General features: G+C 51.1%; 1 protein-coding gene across 3 annotated transcripts in view; it reads left to right on the top strand.

Moving 5' to 3' along the window:
• The window catches only part of MORC2 (MORC family CW-type zinc finger 2), a 43,535-nt gene that overhangs the window by 16,278 nt on the left and 1,982 nt on the right, over positions 1-25,275 (top strand). The window contains exons 1-23 of one of the 3 annotated variants that reach the window (XM_010828784.1): positions 2,001-2,906; positions 5,498-5,566; positions 6,055-6,145; positions 9,559-9,667; positions 13,069-13,228; positions 13,341-13,452; positions 13,855-13,980; positions 14,414-14,493; positions 15,136-15,218; positions 15,707-15,792; positions 17,088-17,228; positions 17,321-17,475; positions 17,597-17,725; positions 18,211-18,316; positions 18,606-18,738; positions 19,769-19,843; positions 19,922-20,302; positions 20,815-20,949; positions 21,322-21,376; positions 21,771-21,912; positions 22,017-22,259; positions 22,349-22,442; positions 24,180-24,368. In XM_010828784.1, coding sequence (XP_010827086.1) covers positions 5,527-5,566; positions 6,055-6,145; positions 9,559-9,667; positions 13,069-13,228; positions 13,341-13,452; positions 13,855-13,980; positions 14,414-14,493; positions 15,136-15,218; positions 15,707-15,792; positions 17,088-17,228; positions 17,321-17,475; positions 17,597-17,725; positions 18,211-18,316; positions 18,606-18,738; positions 19,769-19,843; positions 19,922-20,302; positions 20,815-20,949; positions 21,322-21,376; positions 21,771-21,912; positions 22,017-22,259; positions 22,349-22,442; positions 24,180-24,368 — 2,865 coding nt within the window. In that variant the 5' untranslated portion in view covers positions 2,001-2,906; positions 5,498-5,526. Of the gene's footprint in view, positions 1-2,000; positions 2,907-5,497; positions 5,567-6,054; positions 6,146-9,558; positions 9,668-13,068; positions 13,229-13,340; positions 13,453-13,854; positions 13,981-14,413; positions 14,494-15,135; positions 15,219-15,706; positions 15,793-17,087; positions 17,229-17,320; positions 17,476-17,596; positions 17,726-18,210; positions 18,317-18,605; positions 18,739-19,768; positions 19,844-19,921; positions 20,303-20,814; positions 20,950-21,321; positions 21,377-21,770; positions 21,913-22,016; positions 22,260-22,348; positions 22,443-24,179; positions 24,369-25,275 lie in introns of those variants that run through there. The other 2 variants (XM_010828782.1, XM_010828783.1) reach the window with 2 other exon arrangements.

Here is a 25,275-nt window from a genome sequence, read left to right as displayed (position 1 = left end):
ATTGATGCTTTTTACCTGTGGTGTTGGAGAAGACTCTTGGGAGTCCCTTGGACTGCAAGGAGATCCAACCAGTCCATTCTGAAGGAGATCAGCCCTGGGATTTCTTTGGAGGGAATGATGCTGAAGCTGAAACGCCAGTACTTTGGCCACCTCATGCGAAGAGTTGACTCACTGGAAAAGACTCTGATGCTGGGAGGGATTGGGGGCAGGAGGAGAAGGGGACGACAGAGGATTAGATGGCTGGATGGCATCACCGACTCAATGGACATGAGTCTGAGTGAACTCCGGGAGTTGGTGATGGACAGGGAGGCCTGGCGTGCTGCTATTCACGGGGTCGCAAAGAGTCGAACACAACTGAGTAACTGAACTGAACTGGAGGCTGGGTGGAGGTATCATTCGTGCACCACAGTAGGTCTCCCACCCCAGAGTGCTTCAGTGAGGAGCAAGAACTACCACCTCTGGAAGAAGTCAAAGCTGTTTACATCATCGCACAGATGGCAAAGCAGAGAATATGTCTCCACTGCAAGTGATGTGGAAGGGGAAAAAATCATCCTGTTTTGGAAGAAGCTTTTTTTTTTTTTTGGCTGTGTAGCTTATGGGATTTTAGTTCCCTGACCAGGGATTGAACCTAGGGTCACAGCGTGAGAGCCAGGAATCCTAGCCACTGGACAGCCAGGGAATTCATGGGAAAAACTTTTTTTTTTTGTGGTGTCACAATTTTATTTTATTATTATTATTATTATTATTTTTTTGCCATTCTCCCAAATCTTCCCACCCTCTCCCTCGGAAAAACTTTTAAAAGAGATCATCTCTGCTCCTGTTTACCACCTTTGACCTTTCATTTCAGCCTTTCAGTCGTTTACCACCTTTGGTGGGTGGATTTCAGCAAAGACGCAGTGCTTTCACTTGGAATGCAACAGAGCAGTTGGATTTCAATTTAAATGCAAATGGCCCAGTGTACTTTTATTGTGTGCTCAGTGTTACCTGTTGTGCTTTGGGAGGACTTTGGGAGGAGTCCAGAGAGTATGAGGTGGGGCCTTTGCTAAATTGCCATTAGAGAATTTAGTTGTTTATCGGAGACAGGACTCCACAGTTGATTAGGGAAGAATAACTTGATCTAGAGGGAACTGTCAAGGTAGTTACGGATTAAATGGCATGATAGAAGCACTAAGCACTCTACCGTTTTGGGAAAAGACTTCATTTACTCCGAGTGCCTTGAGACTGGGAATCTTGACCGAGGTGCCCCAGCTTCACACTCTTCTACCTCAGTGTTACATTAGCACATTCAATAGAAATAAAAGCTACCTCATTTTACAAGTAGGATAATAGAATTTGTTGTTGTTCAGTTGCTCAGTTGTGTCCGACTCTTTGTGACCCCCTGGACTGCAGCACTGCAGGCCTCCCTGTCCATCACCAACTCCTGGAGCTTGCTCACACTCATGTGCATCGAGTTGCTGATGCCATCCCATCATCTCATCCTCTGTTTTCCCTTCTCCTCTTGCCTTCAGTCTTTGTTAGCATCAGGGTCTTTTCTAAGGAGTCAGTTCTTTACATCAAGTGACCAAAGTATTGAAGCTTCAGTTTCAGCATCCAGTCCTTCCAATGAATGTTCAGGACTGATTTCCTGTAGGATTGACTGGTTTAATCTTGCAGTACAGGGGACTCGGAAGAATCTTCTCCAACACGACAGTTCAAAAGCATCAGTTGTTTGGCGTTCAGCCTTGTTTATGGTCCAACTCTCACATCCATACATTGACTTCTGAAAAAACCATAGCTTTCACTCTACGGACCTATGTCGCTAAAGTAACGTCTCTGCTTTTTAATATGCTTTCTAGGTTTGTCATAGTTTTACAAAGAGCAAGCGTCTTTTAATTTCATGGCTGTAGTCACCATCTGCAGTGATTTTTGGAGCCCAAGGAAATAACGTCTGTCAGTGTTTCCATTGTTTCCCCATCTATTTGCCATGAAGTGATAGGACCGCATGCCTTGATCTTCATTTTTTTTTTAATGCTGAGTTTTAAGCCAGCTTTTTCACTCTGCTCTTTCATGTTCATCAAGAGGCTCTTTAGTTCATAAAGGACAAACTGTATGGAGGATAATAGAATTAATAATATAATATGAAGTTTTTGTTGTTAATCTCTCAGGGAACGTATTTTCCTGTCTCCCTTTCTAAAAGTAGCTTGATCCTGAACTTAGAAATCTTCCCAAACATCAAATGTAGTTTGAATTTGCCACAAATTCACATTACAGCTTAAAGAAGGGTGAGAAAGAAACCAGACTCCAGTACCCAACGTGTTCCTGTTAGATGGGGCCAGACTAGAACATGCCTGTCAGACTGTGTTTTTATTGACTTTCTGGACTTCCTTCGATAGGGACTGCTGTGCTTCAAAGAAAGATTCCTCTTGTGATGCCAGGTCAGTGGTTAGTAAATGGAAACTTAGAGCAAATGCAGCTGAAATGAATACTGTTCAAACAGATTGCAGAGTACGATGAATAACTTGACGGTCGTTCTGTTACAGCCTCTGCTGAGGACAGCGTTATCTTGTTACCTCTGACGGTTCACTTAAAGCTCCATTTTATGTCTCCTCCAGCTTCTTTTTCCTGTTCTTCCCAGTGGGAGCTGGATGGAGGAATGTTGCAGTAATTGGGAGAAGCCAGACTTGGTCATCTAGGGGTAGCTTAGATGGGCCGCCTCCCACACAGTTCTGTGATGTCCTAAGCTGCCACCAGCGTCTGAGGCCAACTGCACAGAAGGCAGTTTGGCTCTGTCCTCCTCTAGGATGTATGCTGAGAGGGGGCGCAGACAATCCCCAGCTGCCCAGAGCCCCTCCTCTGTCCAGAACTCCCACCAGCTTCATAGAATCCTTTCCTCGAGGCTTCGGATGTCATTCAGTTGGTTGATTAAAGTGAGTAGAAGGTGTGAGGAATGCATGTCCTAACTGCTGGAACGTCTGGGGGTTTTGTTGCAGGCAGGGGAGCCTCTAGTTCTTGCTAACTCTAGCTCTGCTTTACAAAGAGTGGTCCAGTAGTGGACAGTATTGGCATCACCTGGGAACAGTTTAGAAATGCAGATGGAGACCTCAGATCCTCCAGGGTGGAGCCCAGAATCTGTTGTAACAAGCTCTTCAGGTGATTCTTAAACGCACACTGCTTTTGCTCGAGCTGACGCTCTTCTCTGTCTTCTGCTTAAACCCTCCTTAACCATATGCTTGCAGGGGATAGTGTCCACTGGACTGGAAGCTCCCTGAAGGCAGTGGTCATAGTGGCATTGTTCTTGGCTATTATCTTCATTACAGGGCCGGGCACATCAAATGAATGTGTGATTGTGAAGCATTGTGAAGATGCCATACTGCCTGGTTTGGTTTTGCTTTGTTTACGAAGTTGAAGGAGTTCCTGCCATGTCAGCTAGTCTGTCTTGGCTGCACATGACCATGGACCTGAACACTGCTAGACGCTTTCAGGCTGTGTGTCATTTATATGGCCAGGAGGACCCTCCATAGGTGTGTCTCTTAAACGGTATGAAAAAGATTTAAAATGAAGTCCTTGAGCAAGAAAGGGATCTCAGAGCCAGCGTTAAGAGATGACTGTGTGTTAAAACAGCCTGTGAGTCCTATTCTACCAAACGCAAGGGCCTGGAAGCAACTTCCTAGGTAGTGTTCAAGAAATACCAGTAATCCTTGGAGATTTTTCAGATGCACTTGGCTTGAACCACTTTCTAGCTCCCAAAGCAGAGTCTTCATGTGCATCTTAGGCTAAATCATCAAGCAAATGGCTCTTGGCTACATTTAGAACACTTCCTGTACCATGCTCTGTCCCTGACCCAGTTGAGTCTCCATCTGACACTTTGCTTCCTCCAGAAGAAAACTGAAGATTTTTGTCCCTTTTCTGCACTTGGTTCTGCTTACTAGATCTCATTTGGATTCTCCAGACTGATAAAAGGCTCTGCCACAAGGAGAAATTTTCTTATCTACAAGTCGGGCTTCCAGGAAGGTCCTTATGCTTGAACTATCAAGAAGCATTTGTTAATGTTTCAGTAAAGTTCAGCCATGAAATTAAAAGACGCTTGCTCCTTGGAAGAAAAGCTATGACCAACCTAGATAGCATATTAAAAAGCAGAGACATTACTTTGCCATCAAAGTCAAAGCTAGTCTAGTCAGAGCTATGGTTTTTCCAGTAGTCATGTATGGATGTGAGAGCTGGACTATAAAGAAAGCTAAGTGCCAAAGAACTGATGCTTTTGAATTGCAGTGTTGGAGAAGACTCTTGAGACTCCCTTGGGCTGCAAGGAGATCAAACCAGTCAATCCTAAAGAAATCAGTCCTAAATATTCATTGGAAGGACTGATCCTGAAGCTGAAGCTCCAATACTTTGGCCACCTGAAATGAAGAACTGACTCATTTGAAAAGACCCTGATGCTGGGAAAGAGTGAAGGTGGGAGGAGAAGGGGACGACAGAGGATGAGATGGTTGGATGGCATCACCGACTTGATGGGCATGAGTTTGAGTAAGCTCCGGGAGTTGGTGATGGACAGGGAAGCCTGGCGTGCTGCAGTCCATGGGGTCACAAAGAGTTGGACACGACTGAGCGACTGAAGTGAACTGAAAGTTCAGCTTCCTGAACACCAAGTGATACTTGAAAATTTCTGTGGCTTATTGTACTTTTGAAATAGCATTTTAAATTACATTAACCCATTTAAGAGGCAATTATAATTTACTTGAATCTTTAGCCGGAGGGGAGGACAGAGCATTTTAGACTGAGATTCCCTTGCTTAGGTAGTTGTATAAAGTTGGCAAACTGTAGTTTGGTGGAGATAGAAATGTCCTCAGTTAGGAACTAGACTCCAAAGCCAGTTTGGACTTATCTCTGTAGCACTGTAAACTGGCCTTCCTCCTTTTAGTGTACATGGTCTCCTGATTCCAAGACCTGCGCTGTTCCTCCTTTGCCCATGTCAGCCTCGTGACTGGCGTCGAAGGGCACCTTGGAAACTCGTTTAGCAGCCCTTTCCCTATTTGGGAGACTCTTCTATGGGTTCGTGGTGTACTTGGACCAGACTACTCTGAGTGACCACTTGTTGCTGCAGCAACGGCCGCTGCAGGGGGCTTCTTTTTTCCCTTGGAATGGTGGCCTTACTCCGTGGGGTTCCTTCCCATCAGCCAGGATGCCTGGCCACAGCTGCACCGTATTTTACTGTCCAGTGACTGCCCCTCCTCCCAGGCCCTTCGAGCAGGTGCAGGGGGAAACCAGGCGGCTCTCACTGCGCTCCGTTCGGTCTCGCTCCTGGGGTGGGGGGTCTTGGGTTGAATGAGGCTCAGACCTTTGAGTTTTGAGAGCCTGGGAAAGAAAAGTAAACTTTCCCGTTTCCCTCTCCCCTGCTGGCATTGCTAGAAGGAGAAGACGTTTTTGGGCCCAGCTCCACAGGGATCCGCCTTCCAATCATACCCAAGTCACTGCCCTCTGGTGGGTAACCGCCTGGTAATGGCAGCTCCTCCTTTTACAGAAAGGCGAGAGGACCTTCGAGGAGGATTTATGCTTTGTTTTTTGGATGATGGAGCGGGAATGGATCCAAGTAAGTGATGGGCTGATTGCTTCTTTTGGGGAGGATGTAACTAAGCATTTTTATAAAATGCTTATTGTGTTAATTTGTTTTTCTGTTGCCTCACTCTTGTGACTAGAAGGGTGAGGGCAGTCTCTTGCAACATCTCAGGCTTAATTCCACTCCCAGATTTGCCAGGTCTTGTCCTAATGTGGGAGATAGGATCTGAATGGCAGCCTTAAGTCCGTCAGGCTACCTGTCTGTTGACATTGGCTTGCATAACATCCTGGAGCTGGAACTGTGGTGGCCTGCCCCAGCCTAGTTAGTGCGTTCTGGTAATGGAACTAGGACCTCGTGATGGTGGTGCTGACAGGCCAGTCGGAGGTTTCCTCCATTTGCCTCCCAGTTGTGAATTTCCTGGCAGAGGTTTTCAGTAGACAGACAGCCCCGCTTGGATTTATTTTTGAGAGCCTGGGAAAGAAAAGCACACTTTGCCCTTTCTCTCTCGCCTGCCTCTTCAGGTGATGCTGCCAGCGTGATCCAGTTCGGGAAGTCGGCCAAGCGAACGCCTGAGTCCACCCAGATCGGGCAGTACGGGAACGGGTTAAAGTCGTAAGTATACCAGAAGCCCGTCACAGGACTCAACAAAATCAAGCGTTGCTCTCCCTGTCACTTCATCACCTTAATCCTGGAACAGGAGGACAGTCAGGAAGGGGTGGTGGTTAGGGACTTAGCAACTGATGGCCAGAAACGTGAACTAAACCAACTTTCAGTCTGGTTTACGCCACAGATGAAAGAGTGTGAATTTCCAGAACCGTTGAGGAGGAGAATCTGTAGGCTTCTCTGAGCACTGTGTTCTGGAAGGGTGCCTCCCCTCTGGTTGGAAATTCTCATTTGTACCTGTGATTGAGGATGCTCGTGGTCGTTTTGTGTGCTGGGGATGCATCTGAGGTGGTGAGGGTCTCCCGGTGCAGCATTGTTCCCAGAGCAGCTGGCAGGCATGCTTTGTGCCAGGCACTGGGGATCCAGGGTGAGAGACCCAAAGCCTCCCCCACATGGAGGGCCTGGTTGCTGCTCACATGTCCTGCCAGGCCCTGTAGCAGGGACTTACCTTATGTCTTCATATCCCTTGGGACTGCTTTCTCAGTCCCTTGGTTCCCACTTGTTTGGTGTGTGGAATGTGTTGTTCTGGTTTTGAGCAAAGCCCCAAGAGAAGGGTTTCTATTTCTGAAATGCTCACTTCCAGCTGTACATACCTTTGGATGGAATAAGATTTATTGGGATTAGAGTTTGTACAGATGGAGTTCTGAGTCATGTTTCTGGTCTTGCTGTGGAAGCGTGTTGTGCTCTTTGAGGTGTGTTTGGCCGGGCGGCAGCATCGGCTGTGCGTCTGTGCAGCAGGCTTGGGCTTGTGCGGGAGAGAGACGATGCCTCCCACGACTACACAGACCTAACGCCTGCACTTCCCACTCGTCTCTCAGTGTCAGGCACTTAGCACGTGCTGGACACTGTGCTGAAAAACTTCACCTGGGTGATATAGTTTAATCCTCACCCAAGCCCTGTGAGGTGTAGGTACCATGATTCTCAGCTTCAGATGCAAGAAGCAAGGTTTATCTGGGTGGAGTGACTTGCCCAGAGGTGTGAAAATGCCCAGGGGCTGAGGTGTGCACCACGTCTTTCTGATGGCAAGGCCGGAGCTGCTGTCTGCCTCACTTCAGTCAGATGAACCAGGGTTCGGATGTGATATCAGTCACTTACCCTCTGAGGCTCGGCTTCCTCCTTTGTAACGTGGGGTGTAACGCATGTGAGTGGGTTAAGAACTACGTGCTCTCGCTCAGGGCCGTGAGTGCCCTAGCCTGGTTTCTCACTTCTGATTTTCTCTCTCCTTCTTTAATCTTTCCATGCTAAATTTTTGGCCTGCTTTGGTGGACCTGGGGTAGGGTCTGGGAACCTTTCTTTTGCCCCTGACGTGTTCCCTAGGTGATTCTGGTGTGGTCATCTAAGTCTCCAGCCACTGATGTGTCAGATGTAAGAAGCCTGGACTTCCCTCCGGGATGGTAGGCAGCCTCCTCCCATGTGGTTTCATCAGCTCTATGGCTGCAGACAAGCCCTTTCACCTCTCTGAATGTCTGCTTCCTGCTGTAAAATATGGGTTTCTAATCCCTGACATTCTTCCTTACTGAGCAAGTTTCGGGAGCAGATGAAATGTGAGTCTGAAAGTGCTTAGAAGACCAGGAAGGAAAACACACAGAAGTTGGGAGTGTTGTCATCAGCGTATTTTAGTAGAACGCCTTTTGGGGAGGAGCCATTGAGATGGGGCCATCTAGTGTTCAGACTGAATTCATTTTGAGATGAATTTAGAAATTAAGAGTTTCAGGAGGAAGTGATTTGTGGTGAGAAGAGGGCTAAGAAGCAGAGAAGTCAGCAGAGAAGTGGCATTTTTGAGTGGTTGCTATTTATTTCCCCTCCAAGGTCAGGATCAAAGACAGAGGGAAGAGGCACAAAAGGGAGGTTTTGCCAAATTAGGGCATGAGCAGGCTTTGACAGAAGGCAAGCTGGCTCGCCGCATTTTGCCTCTGGTAGGCTTCAGGGAGGAGAAGGCGATGGCATCCCACTCCAGCACTCTTGCCTGGAAAATCCCATGGATGGAGGAGCCTGGTAGGCTGCAGTCCATGAGGTCGCTAAGAGTCGGACTCGACTGAGTGACTTCACTTTCACTTTTCACTTTCCTGCATTGGAGAAGGAAATGGTAACCTGCTCCAGGGTTCTTGCCTGGAGAATCCCAGGGACGGGGGAGCCTGATAGGAGGCCGTCTATGGGGTCGCACAGAGTCGGACACGACTGAAGTGACGCAGCCGCAGCAGCAGCAGGCTTCAGGAGGAGGACCATGGGATTGTGTGGGGGAGGGAGCATTGCCAGCGCCTCGAAAAACGGAGAACGAGAGACATAACTTGGCAGCCCCCAGGGTGTCTCTGGATAGTGTCCTAGAGTTTTCCCGAATGTTTGGGGAAGTGGGTCATGGCATTCACTCGTGTGCTTGGCATGCCGGCCCGGCTTGTGTTTGTACACAGAAGAGAGTAATAAGGTTTCGCACCACCATCACCGCCCTGGGGTCTTAGAGGACTAATGAGGTAACAGAAGCTGCTCAGGAGACGGGAACCGCGTGGCCATTGTTCGGTGGGCACCCCTCCGCCAGGGTTTCACGCTTTTACCCTGTTTCATATTGTTGGGAAAGGTGTGTCCTTGTCTGCTCCTCAGAAGGATTAACTCGGCCAAGTTGAGGAAGGGGCAGTTGATTCCATTCAGACTTCTGCCTTCTGGAAGTCAGCCTCGAGGCATATTTCTCAGAGATCACTCAGGTCCTACAGCAGGAACCAGTGGCTTAATGAGTAGACATAACAATACAATTCAAGACCCAGGATGGCTGTGGTTATAGGCCGTGAGCCAGTGGTAGAACGCCTTGAAACTCTTCAGCAGTGATGCTTTGCCTGGTTAGCCCTGTATTTGGCTGAGCCTCGAGGTCACCCTGGTTTTTGGAGGACTTGTGAGCACAGGTATTGTGGGCTGTTCCCTTCTCCTGACAGTGCTGTCCTTCAACGAGTGGATGGGGTGGGTTAGTGTCAGCGGAGCAAGGACAGGGTGAGAGCTGGATATGCTCAGCGTGGAAGTCGACGTGTTGAAGGTGTTACTGGAGTGAAGCCTGTGTGGCTGGGAGGTGCCCAGAGCACGGAAGCGACAGGCTGGGGCTGGTGCTCGGTGGTGAGAGAGGAGAGAGCCTAGTGTGGTGGGGCCTTGTGGAGAAGGTGGTAAGGAGAGCTGGGCCCGTGAAGGGCAGGAGGAGGAGTGTCACAGGGGAGGAAGGGGTTCAAGGGCTGTGGCGTTCAGCGGGGGGTCCTGGGCCCCAGGGACGCCTTCAGGAGAATCCTCCAAAGGCAGTTTCATCACACCCAGAGCAGGGATTTGCCCTTTTTTCAGTCGAGCTTTTGATTCCCTGGGAGAGTAATCCTTGTCTGCTTCCCTTTCAGGGGCTCGATGCGCATCGGGAAGGATTTTATCCTCTTCACCAAGAAGGAAGACACCATGACCTGCCTCTTCCTGTCACGCACCTTTCATGAGGAGGAAGGCATTGATGAGGTGGGTCCCCTCCTCACGTTCCCAGTCACCATCCCACGTCTCCCGGTTCTGTCCAGACTCTTCTCGCAGGTCACTTGTATGCTGGGCTTGTTGGGGTTTCAGAATTGCAGCCACATCCCCGGTTAGGGGATTAGCCAATTGGTTGTATGAATTAGTTAAGGGGTTAAGGCAGGTATCATTTCACAGCTTCAGAGAACAGTTGTTCTAAGAATGGGGCTGCACATGGCAGGAGCCAAGAAGTGCATTTGTATCTCTCCTAGATCTGCAGCTTGAGTTTGGTCCTGGGGTGTGGGGCGGGGCTAGGGGTGTCCCTCCGGAGAGCTGTTTTATCAGGGGGAGTGTTGGGGCCTCCCCCACTACGGGTGGAGACCACAGCTGGTGATAATAATAGGAAGAGCGCTGTCTTTCCGGTGTGATGGTGATTCAGTGCCATGTGCCCTGAGTGCATTTTCTGTTCACCGTCGGTATCAGAGAGGCAGTCTGATTACCCGCAGGGGCCTGGGTGGGTAGTGAAGCAGGTAAACACATGGGAAATCAGTGTAAGTTCTTCGGTAAGTGGCAACTGTCACTCGGCCCCAGCTGATTATTGTTACACTAGAAGGAAGGCCTAATGACTCTAGAATATTCTGATTTTGAAACCTTTTGGTAATTAAAAACATAAGTTACCCAGCTGATTCTGGGCCTGGTGGCTCAGATATCTGCAGAGCTGGTCTGGTGAGGTCCATGCCCGCTCACTGGAGGATCATGGAAGGCCTTGGCCTGCCCAGCCTCAGGCTGGACTACCTCCTTTGCTGTGAGAAATGGAGGCAAGAGGTTGAGAAAGGAGGCCGAGCGGGTCGGCAGAGAACATGTCTGTCGTGTAAGCAGGCGGATTCGGTCAGAGTTTCAGTGGCTTTCATCTGTGTTGGCTGGCTGTGCTTAGACGGGCCCTGGCCTTGTTTAGATGTGAGGTTGCATCGCAGTAGATGAGCTCGTGCGCATTTTCTTGGTGAGCCAGAGAGCGTTTGCCTTTTCAGTGAGTCAGGTGCCGCAGCAGGAGAGCATTCTTGGGAAGGAGGGGCCGGAGGGTGCGGCCCCTGCTGGGCTCTTCGGGTCTTTTCGTGAATGACTGAGGGTGGCAGGAGGAGGGTGGCAGCAGAAGTGGTCCAGGTCCTGAGAGTGGGTGGGAGCTTGGCAGATGGTAGAAGCCTCTGGAGAACAGGGAGGGCAAGTTGGACTTGACCCCCAGGCCTTGGGAAGTGTGTGAGACTTTATTAAAAGCAGCCACTAAAGGGAATCTAAGCAGGGGTGTGACAGTGTCAGATTCTCTTTGGAAAAATCAGTTTGGCTATTTGGTGGCTGGACTGGAAAGATCAGGGCACTGGTGTTTAGAGGCCGTGGCTGTTTGTAGCCTGGCGGGACTCCAGCAGGAAGTTGGATAAATATGAGTGGTCGTCATCTCGTGGGGCCTCAAATTTGGTGGTCAGTCAGTTGGACAGGGGAAGGGGAAGGAGGAGGGTTTGTGGACGGCTGAGGTCCTAGTGTGCAGGGGAAGCCAAGAGAGTGGCGACACCGAAAGAAAAGGAGCTGTGTTCCCACGGCAGGCGATGCCAAAAGCGGTGAAGTGCCCACAGGTTAAAGCGATGCGGTTGTCACCTGGGATGCTGAGAAGGATGAGAGGTGTGGCGAGAGGCACAGATCATAGAACACAAATGGAGCTCAATACCCCTGGCCAAAAAGCTAGGTTGAAATTTTTTCCTTACTTGGTGCTAGAAGGTCACTGTTTTGGATCCTGCTCTAGTGTGAACTCAGCCAAGATTTTAAAATAAGATCATTTTCAGCTGGGTAGGAATGTGTCCAAACCAGCCCCAGGGTTGGTTCTTAGAAACCAGTGAAGTGCCTCAGAACTCTTAACAGTTTATCACCACAGAGCTTGTTAAGTCACAGAGTCCCCTTCTGCACAGGGTGGGCATCAGTTTCGACCCTGCTGGGGTGCAGAGCTTGTTCCCTCGGGAGAGGGAATCCCAGGCCACAGGGCTCCCTGGGAGCTGCGGGAGGTTCAGTTGATGCCTCTGGAGAAGTGGCATTTGCTGTAGGGTTTTTGAAGAAGGAGTAGGACTTTTTCCCCCTAGCTTTACTGAGGTATAATTGACAAGAGTAGGATTTTTTAGAAGATTACTTAGATGTAAGATTAAATCTCATACATATGACAGGGCATATTAAAACTGGGTGTATGTAACTGAATCGCTTTGCTATAGAGCAGCAGTTAACACTGTAGATCATAAAGCAGGTACTCACATAGCCACCGTCATAGACAGGCTGGGGGTCCCTCTGTGCCCCTCACCCACCATATCCTCACTTCACCTCCGAAGAAGCTGCTTTGGGGATGATCGTTTCCTTGTTTTATAGTTCTGTCCCCTGTGTATGCATTCGTGAACAGTAGTTTAGTTTCCTAGTTATGAATTTTATATAAATGGACCCGTACTGTAGGGTTGTTTTTAACTTAACGGCAGGATAACTGCTTTACAGCGTTTTGTGGTTTTCTGTCATACATCAACAAGGGGACCCACGCCCCTCCTTGCGGAGCTCTCCCCTCGGCTTTGTTGTTGATTCTGTACGCTGCCGCTTTCACGTCACTGTCTGTGAGCTCCGTCTCTGCTGACGCAGTAGCTGTAGGTGGTTCATTTTCATCACTGCCCAGAATTCCGTGCTATGAATACGCTGTAGTTTAGCTTATCTGTTCCGTAGTTATTGCTGTTTTTTTTACACATGTGTCGGTAAGTACATACAGGAATTTCTCCTAGGGTAGATAACTGGGATAGAATTGCTGAGTTGTAAGTTATGTCTGTGTGTACCTTCGGATTCACTTCAGTTCAGTTGCTCAACTGTGTCCGACTCTGCAGCCCCATGGACTGCCACACGCCAGGCCTCCCTGTCCATCACCAACTCCCGGAGTTTACTCAAACCATGTCCATTGAGTCGGTGATGCCATTCAGCCATCTCATCCTCTATCATCCCCTTCTCTTCCTGCCTTCTATCTTTCCCAGCATTGGGGTCTTTTCAAATGAGTCAGTTCTTCGCATCAAGTGGCCAAAGTATTGGAGTTTCACTAGATAGTTGGAAATACATTTTGCTTAGGGGAAAAAGTCGAATTATTACCAAAATGGGGGGGTGACCAAGGACATCCCAAGCAGGGACCTGCTCATGCAGAGACCGCCTGGCCATCAACCAGCATATGTACCCAGAGGACCTAGCAACTGAGGCTGAGCCTTGGGAAGGGGCCAAAGCTAGAGCCTCTGCCACCTGGCTGGAGACTCTGGGCCGGTGTGGAGCCACTGTGGGGAAGGACAAGATGGATGCATATTTGGGGGGAAGGCTGTTCTGGGGCTTCCTTCAAAGCATCTGTTGTGCTTACTCCAAAGGTGATAGTCCCGTTGCCCACTTGGAATGCTCGGACCCGGGAACCTGTCACAGACAACGTGGAGAAGTTTGCCATCGAGACAGAACTCATCTACAAATACTCTCCCTTCCGCAATGAAGAGGAGGTGATGACTCAGTTCATGAAGATTCTTGGGGACAGCGGTAAGGAAGCTTTGCACCTGCAGCTCTAGCATCGGACCGTGCCAGAGCCCTGAGTGGTGTGGGGTTGGCTGGGGTTGCCTGGCAGAACCATAGGAGGATTTCTGTTTCCTAGGAACGCTGGTAATCATCTTCAACCTCAAACTCATGGATAACGGAGAGCCAGAGCTGGACATAGTCTCAAATCCACGGGATATCCAGATGGCAGAGACTTCGCTGGAGGGCACGTGAGTGTGGCTGGGGAGGGAGGCAAAGGGAGGTGGCCTGAGGGGAGGGGTGAGCATGTGCCCTGAACTCCCCAGCTTTAGAGCTGGCAAATCTAAGAATGCATGTCTTCCTGCCATGAGGCAGAAGGGATGAATAGGATGACAGCAGGTCCTCAGCTAATCCAGATCCTTGCCCCAACTCCTTAACTGAGGAAGAGACAGAGGCCTAGAGGGGCACAGAATTGCCGAGTCTATAGTGGGGATGTGGTGGGCACGTGCCCACCCAGGGAAAGCACCCCTCGACAGCAAGAGAAGCCAAGGTGGGAAGTGGAAAGGTGGAGAGCCTGAGGAGAGGCTGTGCAGCCAGCCCTGGAGTGGCCTGGGAGTGAGGCAGAGACAGACACTCTGTTCCCACACCTCCAGGAAGCCAGAGCGCCGCTCCTTCCGTGCCTACGCTGCCGTGCTCTACATTGATCCCCGGATGCGGATCTTCATCCATGGGCACAAGGTGCAGACCAAGCGGCTCTCCTGCTGCCTGTACAAGCCCAGGTAGGGGCCTGCCCACCTGGGCCTGCTGTTTCCTCAGGCCTAGGACGGGGCCTGACCAAGTGTCTTTGGGGCATTGTTGGAGTCGTGGTGGCTGAGTGGCTGACAGTGTTGACTACATTTGGGCCTTTAAACTGCTTGCGATTTACTGTGGAGAAACTTGTTGGGTACTGAGGGAGGGGTGGAGCTGGCTTGGGGGGCTCGCTGAATGTGCCTTCTAAGGTGGAGGGTGCTCAGCTGGCACAGGGGGCTATGTCAGTGAGTGCAGGGAGGCTGCTTTTCAGAGATGGAACAGGAGGCAGAGGGCAAGTGGAGTAGGGAATTGAGTCTTTTTGCTAAAAGAAACCCAGCTTCGACTTACGGGGTGGCCGGCGAGGACCTTTGCTGCCCTGGGTCCCTCTTACTTGGGCCCTGAGGTTACCTACCTCTCCCCCAGGATGTACAAGTACACATCAAGCCGGTTCAAGACCCGTGCGGAGCAGGAGGTGAAGAAAGCTGAGCACGTGGCGAGGATTGGTAATGAACCCTTGGGCAGGAGGGTTGGCAGGATTGTCTGGGGACTTGTGGCAAAAGCAGGATCCAGGCAAACGCTCCATCCAGCACCCAGGGGTGGGCTGTCCTGAACCTCTGCTCCGGTTCCTCTTGTACCCTCCCTCCACGTTCCAGTCGCCTCAGCAGTTTTTCTCCCCAGGCTACTCCTTCACCCATTTATAGGCACTTACCTAAAGCAGCACTAACTCCTTAGCTTATCTGCCCAAAGCGAAGAATCCCACGCTGGCCTCTGGCGCAGATACTCATGAAATTGGTTTTCTTGACTCCAGGGCAAAAATTTCAAGGTCTCTCATGCTGGCAGAGCTTCTTGGCCGCTTGCAGAGAGTGATTTGCTGAGGATGTTGGAAACTTGCAGCTCCTACTGACCGTTTAGTTTTTGCTGCCTTGGGCAGTTTTTTATTTGTCTGATTTATTTGTAGAGTTGGGAAAATGTGTCTATTTTCCTCGCAGCCTCCTTGACTTTCCAAGCAAGTCTGTGCTCCGGCGCTCCCGTGTTCCCGGACAGTGTCAAACATCGCATCCCATGGGGACTGCACACTAAGGGGGAATTGACCAAGAGTTTTGACCTTTTGCGTCCTTATCATGGTTTCTTCTTCTGGGTTTCAGCTGAAGAGAAGGCACGGGAGGCAGAGAGCAAAGCTCGGACGTTGGAAGTGCGCCTGGGCGGAGACCTCACGCGGGACTCCAGGGTGAGACTCAGCGTTGCTGACCTGGCTCCATGTCCTGCCAATCATGAACGCTTGCGCTAAAGCTGTGAAATGGGATATGTTGATGTTTCTGTAGTCACTATTGCACACTCATGGCACCTTGCCACACGAGGAGGACACTGTTACAGTATCCTCAGTTCATAGAAGGAAATGGAAGAGGGTCGATTGCCCAGGTCACACGCAGCAGTGATGGTCGAAGCAGTTCTCTGCCCCTCCTCTGCCATATGCACCTCTGTAGACTGTGGCTTTGGTTGGGGTTGTTTCCTTAATGTCAGCAACTCTGATAACATGAAGCACAGCTTTTGAACTTGTCCCTAGTAAGGGCCCTTTTCTGCAGAAAGCTAAATTTCCAGGTCTGGTCTTGGCGTCCACATGATTCAAAGTGAGCAGTTCAGGCCTGTTGTTGCGACATTCCCAGCTGTGGCCCAGAGGCCTTCCTCTCCTTATCTGGAGCTGGCGTGTGTCTCTAGGTGATGTTGCGGCAGGTCCAGAACACAGCCATTACTCTGCGCAGGGAAGCCGACGTCAAGAAGCGGATCAAGGAGGCCAAGCAGCGGTGAGTGCCCGGCCGCCCGCGGCTCTGGTGTAACCATGTACTTCTGTGTGGATGATGGACAGAGAGCTCGAGGCCTCCCTCCCCACCCTGCTTGGTTACCCTCTGTCACACATGGCTCCCTTGAGAAAGCCTTTAGTGCTGTGATTCCCAGGAGTGGCTCCTGGCTCAGCTCCCTCCTGAGCCAGGACTCGGCGGGCGGAACCGGCACCGTGAGTGGGGCACCAGCCTGTCCTCCGGGCACTGTCTCGCCTTCCCTCCCCTTCTCTCTCTCGCCTCTGCTCTCTCCCCACCTTCCCTGTCCTTGTCCTCTTCCCTTCCTTTTTAGTTTTTCTTTTCATTGAAAGCGTGGATAAAGTGCTCATCATATAGAGCTTGTAAAATATAGGACGTGTAAGAAATACAATTGTAAAGTTCCTTATATGTCTCCCACTTGGTGATACCGACTCTTAATTTTTATCCCTGGTTACAGATATAGAATAATGCTATAGGTTGAGTTCGTTCCTTTTCATCTAAACTGGGCATTTGTCATGCTCATTGCATGATCTCCGTGTCTGCCTGCGCGTCTGGAGTCTCTGCAGGCTCGGTGTGAGTCCTGCTTGCTTCTTGACCTCCTCACCACAGGCCTAGGTGTCCAGTTTCTGTCTTGTGAGTCCGTCCACTGGTTGTCTATCTGCTCTTCAGTTTCCATGATTTTGTTAACATCCCATGAGATGTTTGTTCTCTCACATGTTCATTGTTCTTGTGAATTTTTGTCTCTTTAAAATTACTGTCACATTGGTGGAGTGTTTATGCAGACTGTAGTGAAAGTGTTAGTTGCTCAGTTGTGTCTGACTCTCTGTGATCTCGTGAACTGTAGCTCACCAGGCTCCTCTGTCCATGGAATTCTCCAGGCAAGAATACTGAAGTGGGTTGCCATTCCCTTCTCCAGGGGATCGTCCCAACCCAAAGATCGAGGATTGAACCTGAGTCTCCTACATTGCAGGCGGATTCTCTACTGTCTGCAGATTACCTTGTGTTTATTCCAAAGTACAGCTATCTTTGCAGAGATTTGCAGCAGCTTCACAGAATCTGCTTCATTCTTAAATCCATTCCTGTTTGATACCAAAAGCCAAAGTCATTTGCTTTTAATTAGGGGGAACTAAGAGTGACTGCACAGTGACCTTACTGAGTCTTAACAGGTTGCATATTGAATGCAAAGGCAAAACGTCTAAGTGTCTCAAGTTTCAGCTTAATCATAAACACTATGGTGTGTGTTAAGGGGTTGATCTGCTTGAATTTATCTTTCGCCTTCTCAGAGCACTTAAAGAACCTAAGGAACTGAACTTTGTTTTCGGGGTCAACATTGAACACCGGGACCTGGATGGAATGTTCATCTACAACTGTAGCCGCCTGATCAAGATGTATGAGAAAGTGGGCCCACAACTGGAAGGTGGCATGTGAGTGCTGCCAGGGAGGGCTTCTGCGTGGACAGGTGGTGGGTGGGCTTTGGCCAGTGGGTGAGCGCGGTGTCTCCCTCTGTCTCCTGCAGGGCGTGCGGCGGGGTTGTCGGGGTCGTTGATGTGCCCTACCTGGTCCTGGAGCCCACACACAACAAGCAGGACTTTGCGGACGCCAAGGAGTACCGGCACCTCCTGCGGGCCATGGGGGAGCACCTGGCGCAGTACTGGAAGGACATCGCCATTGGTAGTGCCGCGCCCCTCCCTGCCAGCTGGCGCCCTCCTCCCTGCCAGCCGGGGTCCTCCCCGTCCAGGGGCCTGATGCCTCACTCGACTCCTCACTCGACACACGGCTGTTTGCCTTCCAGCCCAGCGGGGAATCATCAAGTTCTGGGATGAGTTTGGCTACCTCTCTGCCAACTGGAACCAGCCCCCGTCCAGTGACCTGCGCTACAAGCGGCGGCGATCCATGGAGATCCCGACCACCATCCAGTGTGGTGAGCTGGGTGTCATGCAGCCCCTCTCCCCGGCTCCTTTCCGTCGTGGCCCCGTGCTGGTCTCTGCACTGCACTGACAGTCAGGGACTTCTGTCTCGCTGGGTATACCAGTCTGTCTGGTGATGGCCCTGGGAACTCAGTCTTGGGACTGTGCCTTGCCCATGTGTTCCACCTGAATGAGGCAGGAGGTCATCTAACCCAGTGTGGTACCACATGGGTAGAAATGTGAGTGATGACTGAGCCAGGATCCTGCTGGAAGCAGGAGAGGGCTGGGGCCGCTGAGGGTGTATGAATAAAGTTTCCATCCTTGCTGGAATCACTGTCCCTGGGAAGAGTGACTGTTCTGTTAGGAAGGCAGAGGTGGAGCCAGGCTGAGGATCTTTGCATAGACAGTCAGGGGCATCTCTGTCTTGGGCCTGGCTGGGAGGAGCCTGACTGTTATTGGTGGGCATGGCCGACGCTTGGGGGTGTTTTTTGTGTCACAGATCTGTGTCTGAAGTGGCGGACACTCCCCTTTCAGCTGAATTCTGTGGAGAGAGATTACCCTGACACTTGGGTTTGCTCCATGAACCCTGATCCTGAGCAGGACCGGTGAGCTCTTTTTCTAACAAGGAGTTTGTGGGCATCCCCCCACACCCCCTGAGCTTCCTCCACCCTTCTACTGTGCTTCTTGAGGTCACTGCTCTATCCTTACATCTCTGTCTTGCTGTGCATACTAAGTGCCTGGAAATACAGAAGCGTGTCCTGCAGTGAGTATTCTGTGCGTTTGGGAGGTCTGAGGTTGCTCTGATGAGAAAGAGCACGGGCTGGCTGAGGACAAAGGACCCTGCCCTACCTGGAACTGTCTTGCCATGCCTGCTCTAGCACTTTCTCTCCACAGGTGTGAGGCTTCAGAACAGAAGCAGAAGTTTCCCTTGGGAACATTGAAAAAGGACCTGAAGACACAGGAAGAGAAGCAGAAGCAATTGACAGAAAAAATTCGCCAGCAGCAGGAGAAGCTGGAGGCCCTGCAAGTGAGTGGGCAGTGGACAGATGGGCAGGGCCCCTCAGTAGCTCGTCTGTCCCCTCAGGCTAGTTTCACTCTCCTTTTGAACCCATAAGCACTGCCCGAGCTTCCCAACACCCTCTTCTCCTATGCCTTGATTATTCTGAAAAAAAATTGTATATGACAAAGAGGTCCAATTCATTTGGAATGTTTTGAAACTCCAGGAAATATCCTATTTTAGAGGTAACTGTTAACTTCATATCCAGCTTTTCATGACCACTAGCATAAATACATGTATTTCTTATTGGAAATATGGAGATCATGACTTTTGTGTCAAATCACACAGACATACTTTTTTTTAGGTCTAATTATTTTTATAGGATAGTTTTCCAGAAGTGAATTTGAAAGAGTAAAAGGATTTTTAAAATTCTGTGGATTTATTTCCAAGGTATCCTCCAGAAGATGTATTATATCGTAGGTTTTTTTAATACAAGTACTTTTTAAATGTTTTTGAAAACTTGAAAAAAGATACACATCTTATAATTTGAATTTCATATTTCTAAAATTGAACCATTTTTTTCACATATTTCTTTTCAAAACTGGTTATTGTTTTTTCCTTAATTGATTAGTCAGGGTTTTTTAAGGTATGTATGTAGCCTCAACCTTTTATCATGTTTATTACAAAAGCGTTTTCCTTTCTGGCTTCTGGTCAGGCAGGTGCTCTCATCGTATTGTATGTTCCTCCATCTGCCAAATCCCATGGGTCCTTTCTGGCTTTGTCCATCAGGGATCTCCCGTCTTTTTTGCCTTGTTTTGTAGGAATTTAGTCCATTGATACTTTTCCCGTCTCTTGATTGCTGGAATAATGATGTAGAATCTTGTAATTTGCTGGTGGTTTACTGTCTGTGAGTTTGTCTTCTCAGTGAGAATGGGAGGCTTGTAATATTAGGACTGTGGTCCAGATGGTCTTTATTTGCCCACTGTCCCAAATAGAGAGGGCTCCAAAAAGAGTTGACTTCCAAGCACCAGACAACCTACTCATCCTGTTTACCCTGCAGAAAACCACACCCATTCGCTCCCAGGCTGACCTGAAGAAACTGCCCTTGGAAGTGACCACCAGACCTTCCTCTGAGGTGAAGCCCTGGGGTGGCGGGGGCTCTTCTTGGGTCTCATGCGGGGATTGGTATTCTCACTCTCTGAGCCTCTTTCAGGAACCTGCACGTAGACCTCAGCGTCCTCGGTCACCTCCTTTACCTGCTGTGATCAAGAATGCCCCGAGCAGACCCCCTTCTCTGCAAGCACCCAGGCCAGCCAACCAGCCCAGAAAGGCTCCTGTCATCAGTAATGCCCCAAAGCCTGCTGCCCCAGCCGCCCGGGAGGAGGCCAGCACTTCCCGGCTACTCCAGCCCCCCGAGGCCCCCCGGAAGCCTGCCAACACTCTGGTCAGGCCTGCGTCCCGGCCCACCCCCCCGGTACAGCCACCGTTACCATCTCCCCAGCCCAACTCCAGGAGCCCTCGGGAGGTCCCTTCCTCCCGAGCTCTGAAGACTCCAGTGGTCAAGAAGCCAGAGCTGCCCACTAAACTCTCCCCGGTGAGCTGCTGCAGCTCCCCCAGCGCCGCCCGCAGTGGTACAGGGATGGAGGGGCAGTGTTGGTTGCATGGGGGCGGTGCTTGGTGGAAATCCAGCTTCCCTGCTGCCCCTGCAAAGGAGAGGGATGTGAAGGCACTGGGTGGGGGCACAGAGCTTGTTGGTCCCCTGTCCAGGAAGTTCTCTGGTACCCCTCTGAGGTTTGGTACCCCACAGACTCAAGTCACCTCCACTGGCTTCTCCTGCTCTGGGCAGAGGGTGCATCTTGGTGACAGCAGTGGTGGGTGTGGCTCAGTGAGGTGTGAACCGAGAGGGCCCTGCCGTGACAGCTCTGAGCAGAGGTCCTCGTGGGTGTTGGGCCTGGGGGTTGCCCTGTCCCTCGTTGTGTTGGGTGCCCAGCCCTGGTGGGCACGGAGACCCACAGGCCCCTCTCTGAACGGCTCCTTTACATCACATGGGCTCTTCCAGCACCTGAGGGGCTGAAAGAGTCCCTCACATTCCTGCTGCTTTTGCAGCAGGCCACTCCCAGTCGGAAGCGGAGCCTCGGGGTCTCTGATGAGGAAGAAGCAGAGGAAGAGGCTGAGAAGAGGAAGGAGAGGTCCAAGCGGGGCAAGTTGGTTGTGAAGGAGGAAAAGAAGGACTTGAATGAGGTAGGTCCTCAGCCTCCTCCCCACCCCTGCAGTCTGACACGAGCTGACCAGAAGCCCAGGCCCCCTCTGAGGGGCTCACAGTCGTACACACGCCTAGAAGCCAGTGCCTGGGAGGGTCTTGAGATGCACTGTGCCTCTGCTCAAGGCCTGAGCTGACACCCATGCAGATCTGTGCCTCTCTGCCCCTTGCCTCCTCTTGTTCATCGAGGTTTTTGGAGGCAGGTGTGTAGATACTGAGATAGTGGTTGAGAGAGTGGTTCTCCGTGAAGCTCGGGCATTTAAGAGGCTGCCTGAGGTGGCATGAGATGACCCCGGGCAGATGGTCTGCTCTGCAGGGGCACTGGCGGTATCTCTAACAGACTGTCCTTGCAGCTCTCAGACAGCTCTGGGGAAGAGGACTCGGCTGACCTCAAGAGGGCTCAGAAAGGTAAGTTCAGGAGGTGCCTGGAGCCTCTGGGGCAGTGGGAAAGGGTCCCTTGGTCAGCGGCACCTCATTGCGAAGGCTTTGTTGGCTCTGGGCTCTCCTCCAACAGTGGTTTCAAGTGTTAATTCGGAGAAGCCTTCTGAGGATAGCGCAGCTTCATGTTTATTTTTAGCGTCAGTTCCTTGGTGTTCACCTCTGGCTGTCACTCATGCTGCTGCTCATTGGCACCCTCGTGAAGGGGAAGTGGGGGAAAGAGGCCAAGGTGGCTGGGCTCCACGTCCCTGGCGTAGTGGGATCAAGCTTCTAGGGATTCTTGTCTGTGAACCTGGGTGGCCCTGGCTGGGTGGGGGCTCTAGTGCATCCACTTTTCTGACTCCAGCCCTGCTCCCACTCTCAGATAAAGGGCTGCACGTGGAGGTGCGTGTGAATAGGGAGTGGTACACAGGCCGTGTCACAGCTGTGGAGGTGGGCAAGAATGCGATGCGGTGGAAGGTGAAATTTGACTATGTGCCCACGGACACAACACCAAGAGACCGCTGGTAACACCCCTTCCAGGAAGATGGGTTGACAGTTGGCCAGGGCAGGGGCAGGCAGCCCGCCTGGGAGCCTGGAACACGTGTGGCAAACACTGGGTTCTCCCTAGGGTGGAGAAAGGCAGCGACGATGTGCGGTTGATGAAGCCCCCGTCCCCAGAGTATGAGAGCCCAGACACGCGCCAGGGCAGGGAAGAGGCGGCGGTGGCGGCGGCCCCGGCGGGGGATTTGGTGGCCCAGCAAGCTGTAGCCACGGTGGAGCCCTCCACCTCGGACTGCATCCCCATCGAGCCTGACACCACCGCCCCCAGCACCAACCACGAGACCATTGACCTCCTCGTCCAGATTCTTCGGTGTGTCATCGTCGTGCTCCGGGACCAGTGGTGGCTCCCTCCGACTCTGTGCCATTCTGATTTCCTGTCCCACCTTCCTTCTTGTTCAGGAATTGTTTACGGTACTTCCTGCCTCCAAGTTTCCCCATCTCTAAGAAGGAGCTGAGTGCTATGAATTCAGATGAGCTGATCTCGTTTCCTCTGGTGAGTCTACCCACCCGCCTTGGTGCTTCTTGTGACTGCCAGGTCTCAGTTGTGTGCTCCATGAAGTCTGTCCGAGAGAAAAGCAGGGAGTTTTATCTCCATTCCACTTCAAGGAAATGAGGCTAGGAGTTGAAGAAACTCAGGCTCAGAGAGGTTAACAGTCTGCTGTGATAGAGCCAAGATTTGAACCCGGAACACCTTGAGAGGACAAGGGTCTTGCTCTCCAGGCGATGAGTTCCCAGGGTTCCCAGGGAGCTGCTGCGCCTCAGTGCTCGCCCTTGTTTGGGCTGCAGGCGTCTTCTGCAGGTCCTGGGAACACACTGCTGATAGGCCAGCAGGCTTGGCCTGCCATCCTCTTGTCAGCTTCGTTGCTTTTGGCTTCAGGCTGTTGCCAAAACGAGCAAAGCCTGGGTGCAGTGGGATTTCTACAGCGGGCATGACCCAGGCCAAAGCACGGTCAGCAGGAGTGTCTGAGCTGGAAATAGTCTTTCGCTCACGCTTGTAAAAGGAGGCACCACTAATGGGCCACCTTAATAGCTCCTAAGGGAAATGCCTAAAATAACTCAAACTTTGATACTTCCATCTTAGGGACACACCAGAACAATGTTCACTGTGTCTGTGTCCGTTTGTCAGCGACCATCCTACTTCTCCTCATGCTGCCAAAGCGCTCCATGAAGCACTCAGGTGCCCTGCAATACTAGATTCAAATGTGTACTTTAAAAGTAACACAACTGCATGTGAATCTGTAATGGCTTAAAAGTGAAAAAATTCAAAAACATACAGGAATCATAGTTAGGCTCATGACATTGTATGTTAAATTTTAATACTCTTGGCACCTGCTTGAACGTTTATTTTGAGCTGCCAAGTGATAATTATTTTCTGTGCAGAACTTGAAGTTTCTGTTGCCATCTTGATTTACTAGGATAGTATTCTAGATTGTAAATAAAGCATTCTAACAACGTTTTAAAAACAGCACTGAGGAGCCACTCAGTGCTGGGTAGCTCCTAGGTCTTCCGAGAAGTAAATAAATGCTATAGTTGGAGAGACTGTGGTGGTCAGCCAGACTGCTGGTTCTAGGTTTGTGTTCATCAAAATGGCCCTTTCATTCTCACTAGTGATTCATGAGTAAATCATAATAACTTTGAAAATAAATTAAACATAAAGAGATACACCTAAATTGTTTTTCATATTGAGATACCATGTAACTTTCACTCTAAACAAGTGTTCTGCTACTTTGGAAAAGCTCCTGTCTAGAGAAGCTGCTGGTTAACATCACTACACACTGCTGGGGACTTTCAGGTGCTTGGAGAAGATGGTGAAAAGTTGTATGCTGTGTAAACATACTTCACAAACATGGATGGGCTGTCTGCTACTGACGAGCCCAGTACATACTGGTTGGGTGTGACCTGGATGTGGATTGCTCATCAGTGCTGTTGGCAAGTTAAAAGGAGAATGGTTGAGGATCGTGCCTCATGTTTACTCACGGCTTGGGGTTTGCAGAGCTCTTTGCCAAGTGCTTCCTGTGTGTGATCCCATCTCCACCCTTGAGGCAGCCCTGTGAGGTGGGCCTCAAGGTCTTTCCTCTCGGAGCTGCAGGGGCACTGGCTCCTGGGTTTGATATCCATTCAGGCCGAGCTTCCTGGTGCCGAGCCAGTTGGGGACACCAGTGCCCGTCTGGAAGGGCCCTGGGGACCCTTGTGAGCCCACGCACTTACCCGCTGGCTTCTCTTCCGACAGAAAGAGTACTTCAAGCAGTATGAAGTCGGGCTCCAGAACCTGTGCCATTCCTACCAGAGCCGTGCCGACTCGCGGGCCAAGGCTTCTGAGGAGAGCCTGCGCACATCCGAGAGAAAGCTGCGTGAGACCGAGGAGAAGCTGCAGAAGCTGAGGACCAACATCGTGGCACTCCTGCAAAAGGTGCAGGAGGTGAGCCAGGCCACCCTCTCATTGTAGCGGACCACCTGGTGTCTTGGGCGGGGGGGTGCTGGGTACCTCGTGCTCCCTTCTCCCCACTCATAGGAATGTGTGGTTCCAACCCTGGCGGCACAGCATCCTGACCAGGAGGGCTGGAGGTGGTGCGGCTGCCTGGGCCTCATCCCAGCCAGACCCACGGTATCAGACTTCTGCCCTTGTTTAGACATGGTGACCTGCAACCTGGTTTGAGACACTTCGGAGTCATGAAACAAAGACATTCTTGGTTTTCCAGATGACGCCTGGATGGGAGTGGGTAGCCCACAAGTGGGGAATGTCCTGTGGTCTCAGCCCTTCATCTGGGCAGGAAACTGGGGATCCCTGTCCTGTGACCCCTGGTGACCAATAGGGGCCCTGCTCTCAGAGCACAGCAGAGGGAGGAGACAGAACTGTTGACGGCAGGAAGTGCCACAAAGGAAACAGGAGAGAGCAATAGGAAGCCACTGTACTAGAGTGTCAGGGGAGCCTCTGTGAGCAGGTGGTTGGGCCCAAGGCAGAAGCAGATGTGCTGGGGTGGGGTGTGAACTGCAGGCAGAGAGAAGAGCAGGGCCCATGGCAGGGCCCTGTACCAGGTGGGAGGTCCTTGGACCTTGTGGTGCTGAGACGTGTGCAGCCTAAGACACTTACTTTGGTTGGTTGTAGGAGAGGCCGAGGTTAGAGTCCAGGACTCCACTGAGGAGGTTCCCAGTTATCTGGGTGAGAGATTCTGGAGGCCTGAACCTTGGATGGTGCCAGTGAGGAGGGAGAGAAGTGTCTGAGGGGAGGACGGGGGAGCAAGGGCGACTGCTCGAGTCTATCTGAGTCCCTGAGTGGAGGGAAGGGGGGAGGCCTGTACTGAGATGGGAAGGATGGGGAGGCCTGG

Source organism: Bison bison, unplaced genomic scaffold (genome assembly GCF_000754665.1).
Source record: "Bison bison bison isolate TAMUID 2011002044 unplaced genomic scaffold, Bison_UMD1.0 scf7180017864495, whole genome shotgun sequence".
Lineage (NCBI taxonomy): Eukaryota > Metazoa > Chordata > Mammalia > Artiodactyla > Bovidae > Bison > Bison bison.
The sequence above is the reverse complement of the archived record's forward strand: the minus strand, read 5'-3'. Positions and strand labels throughout refer to the sequence as shown.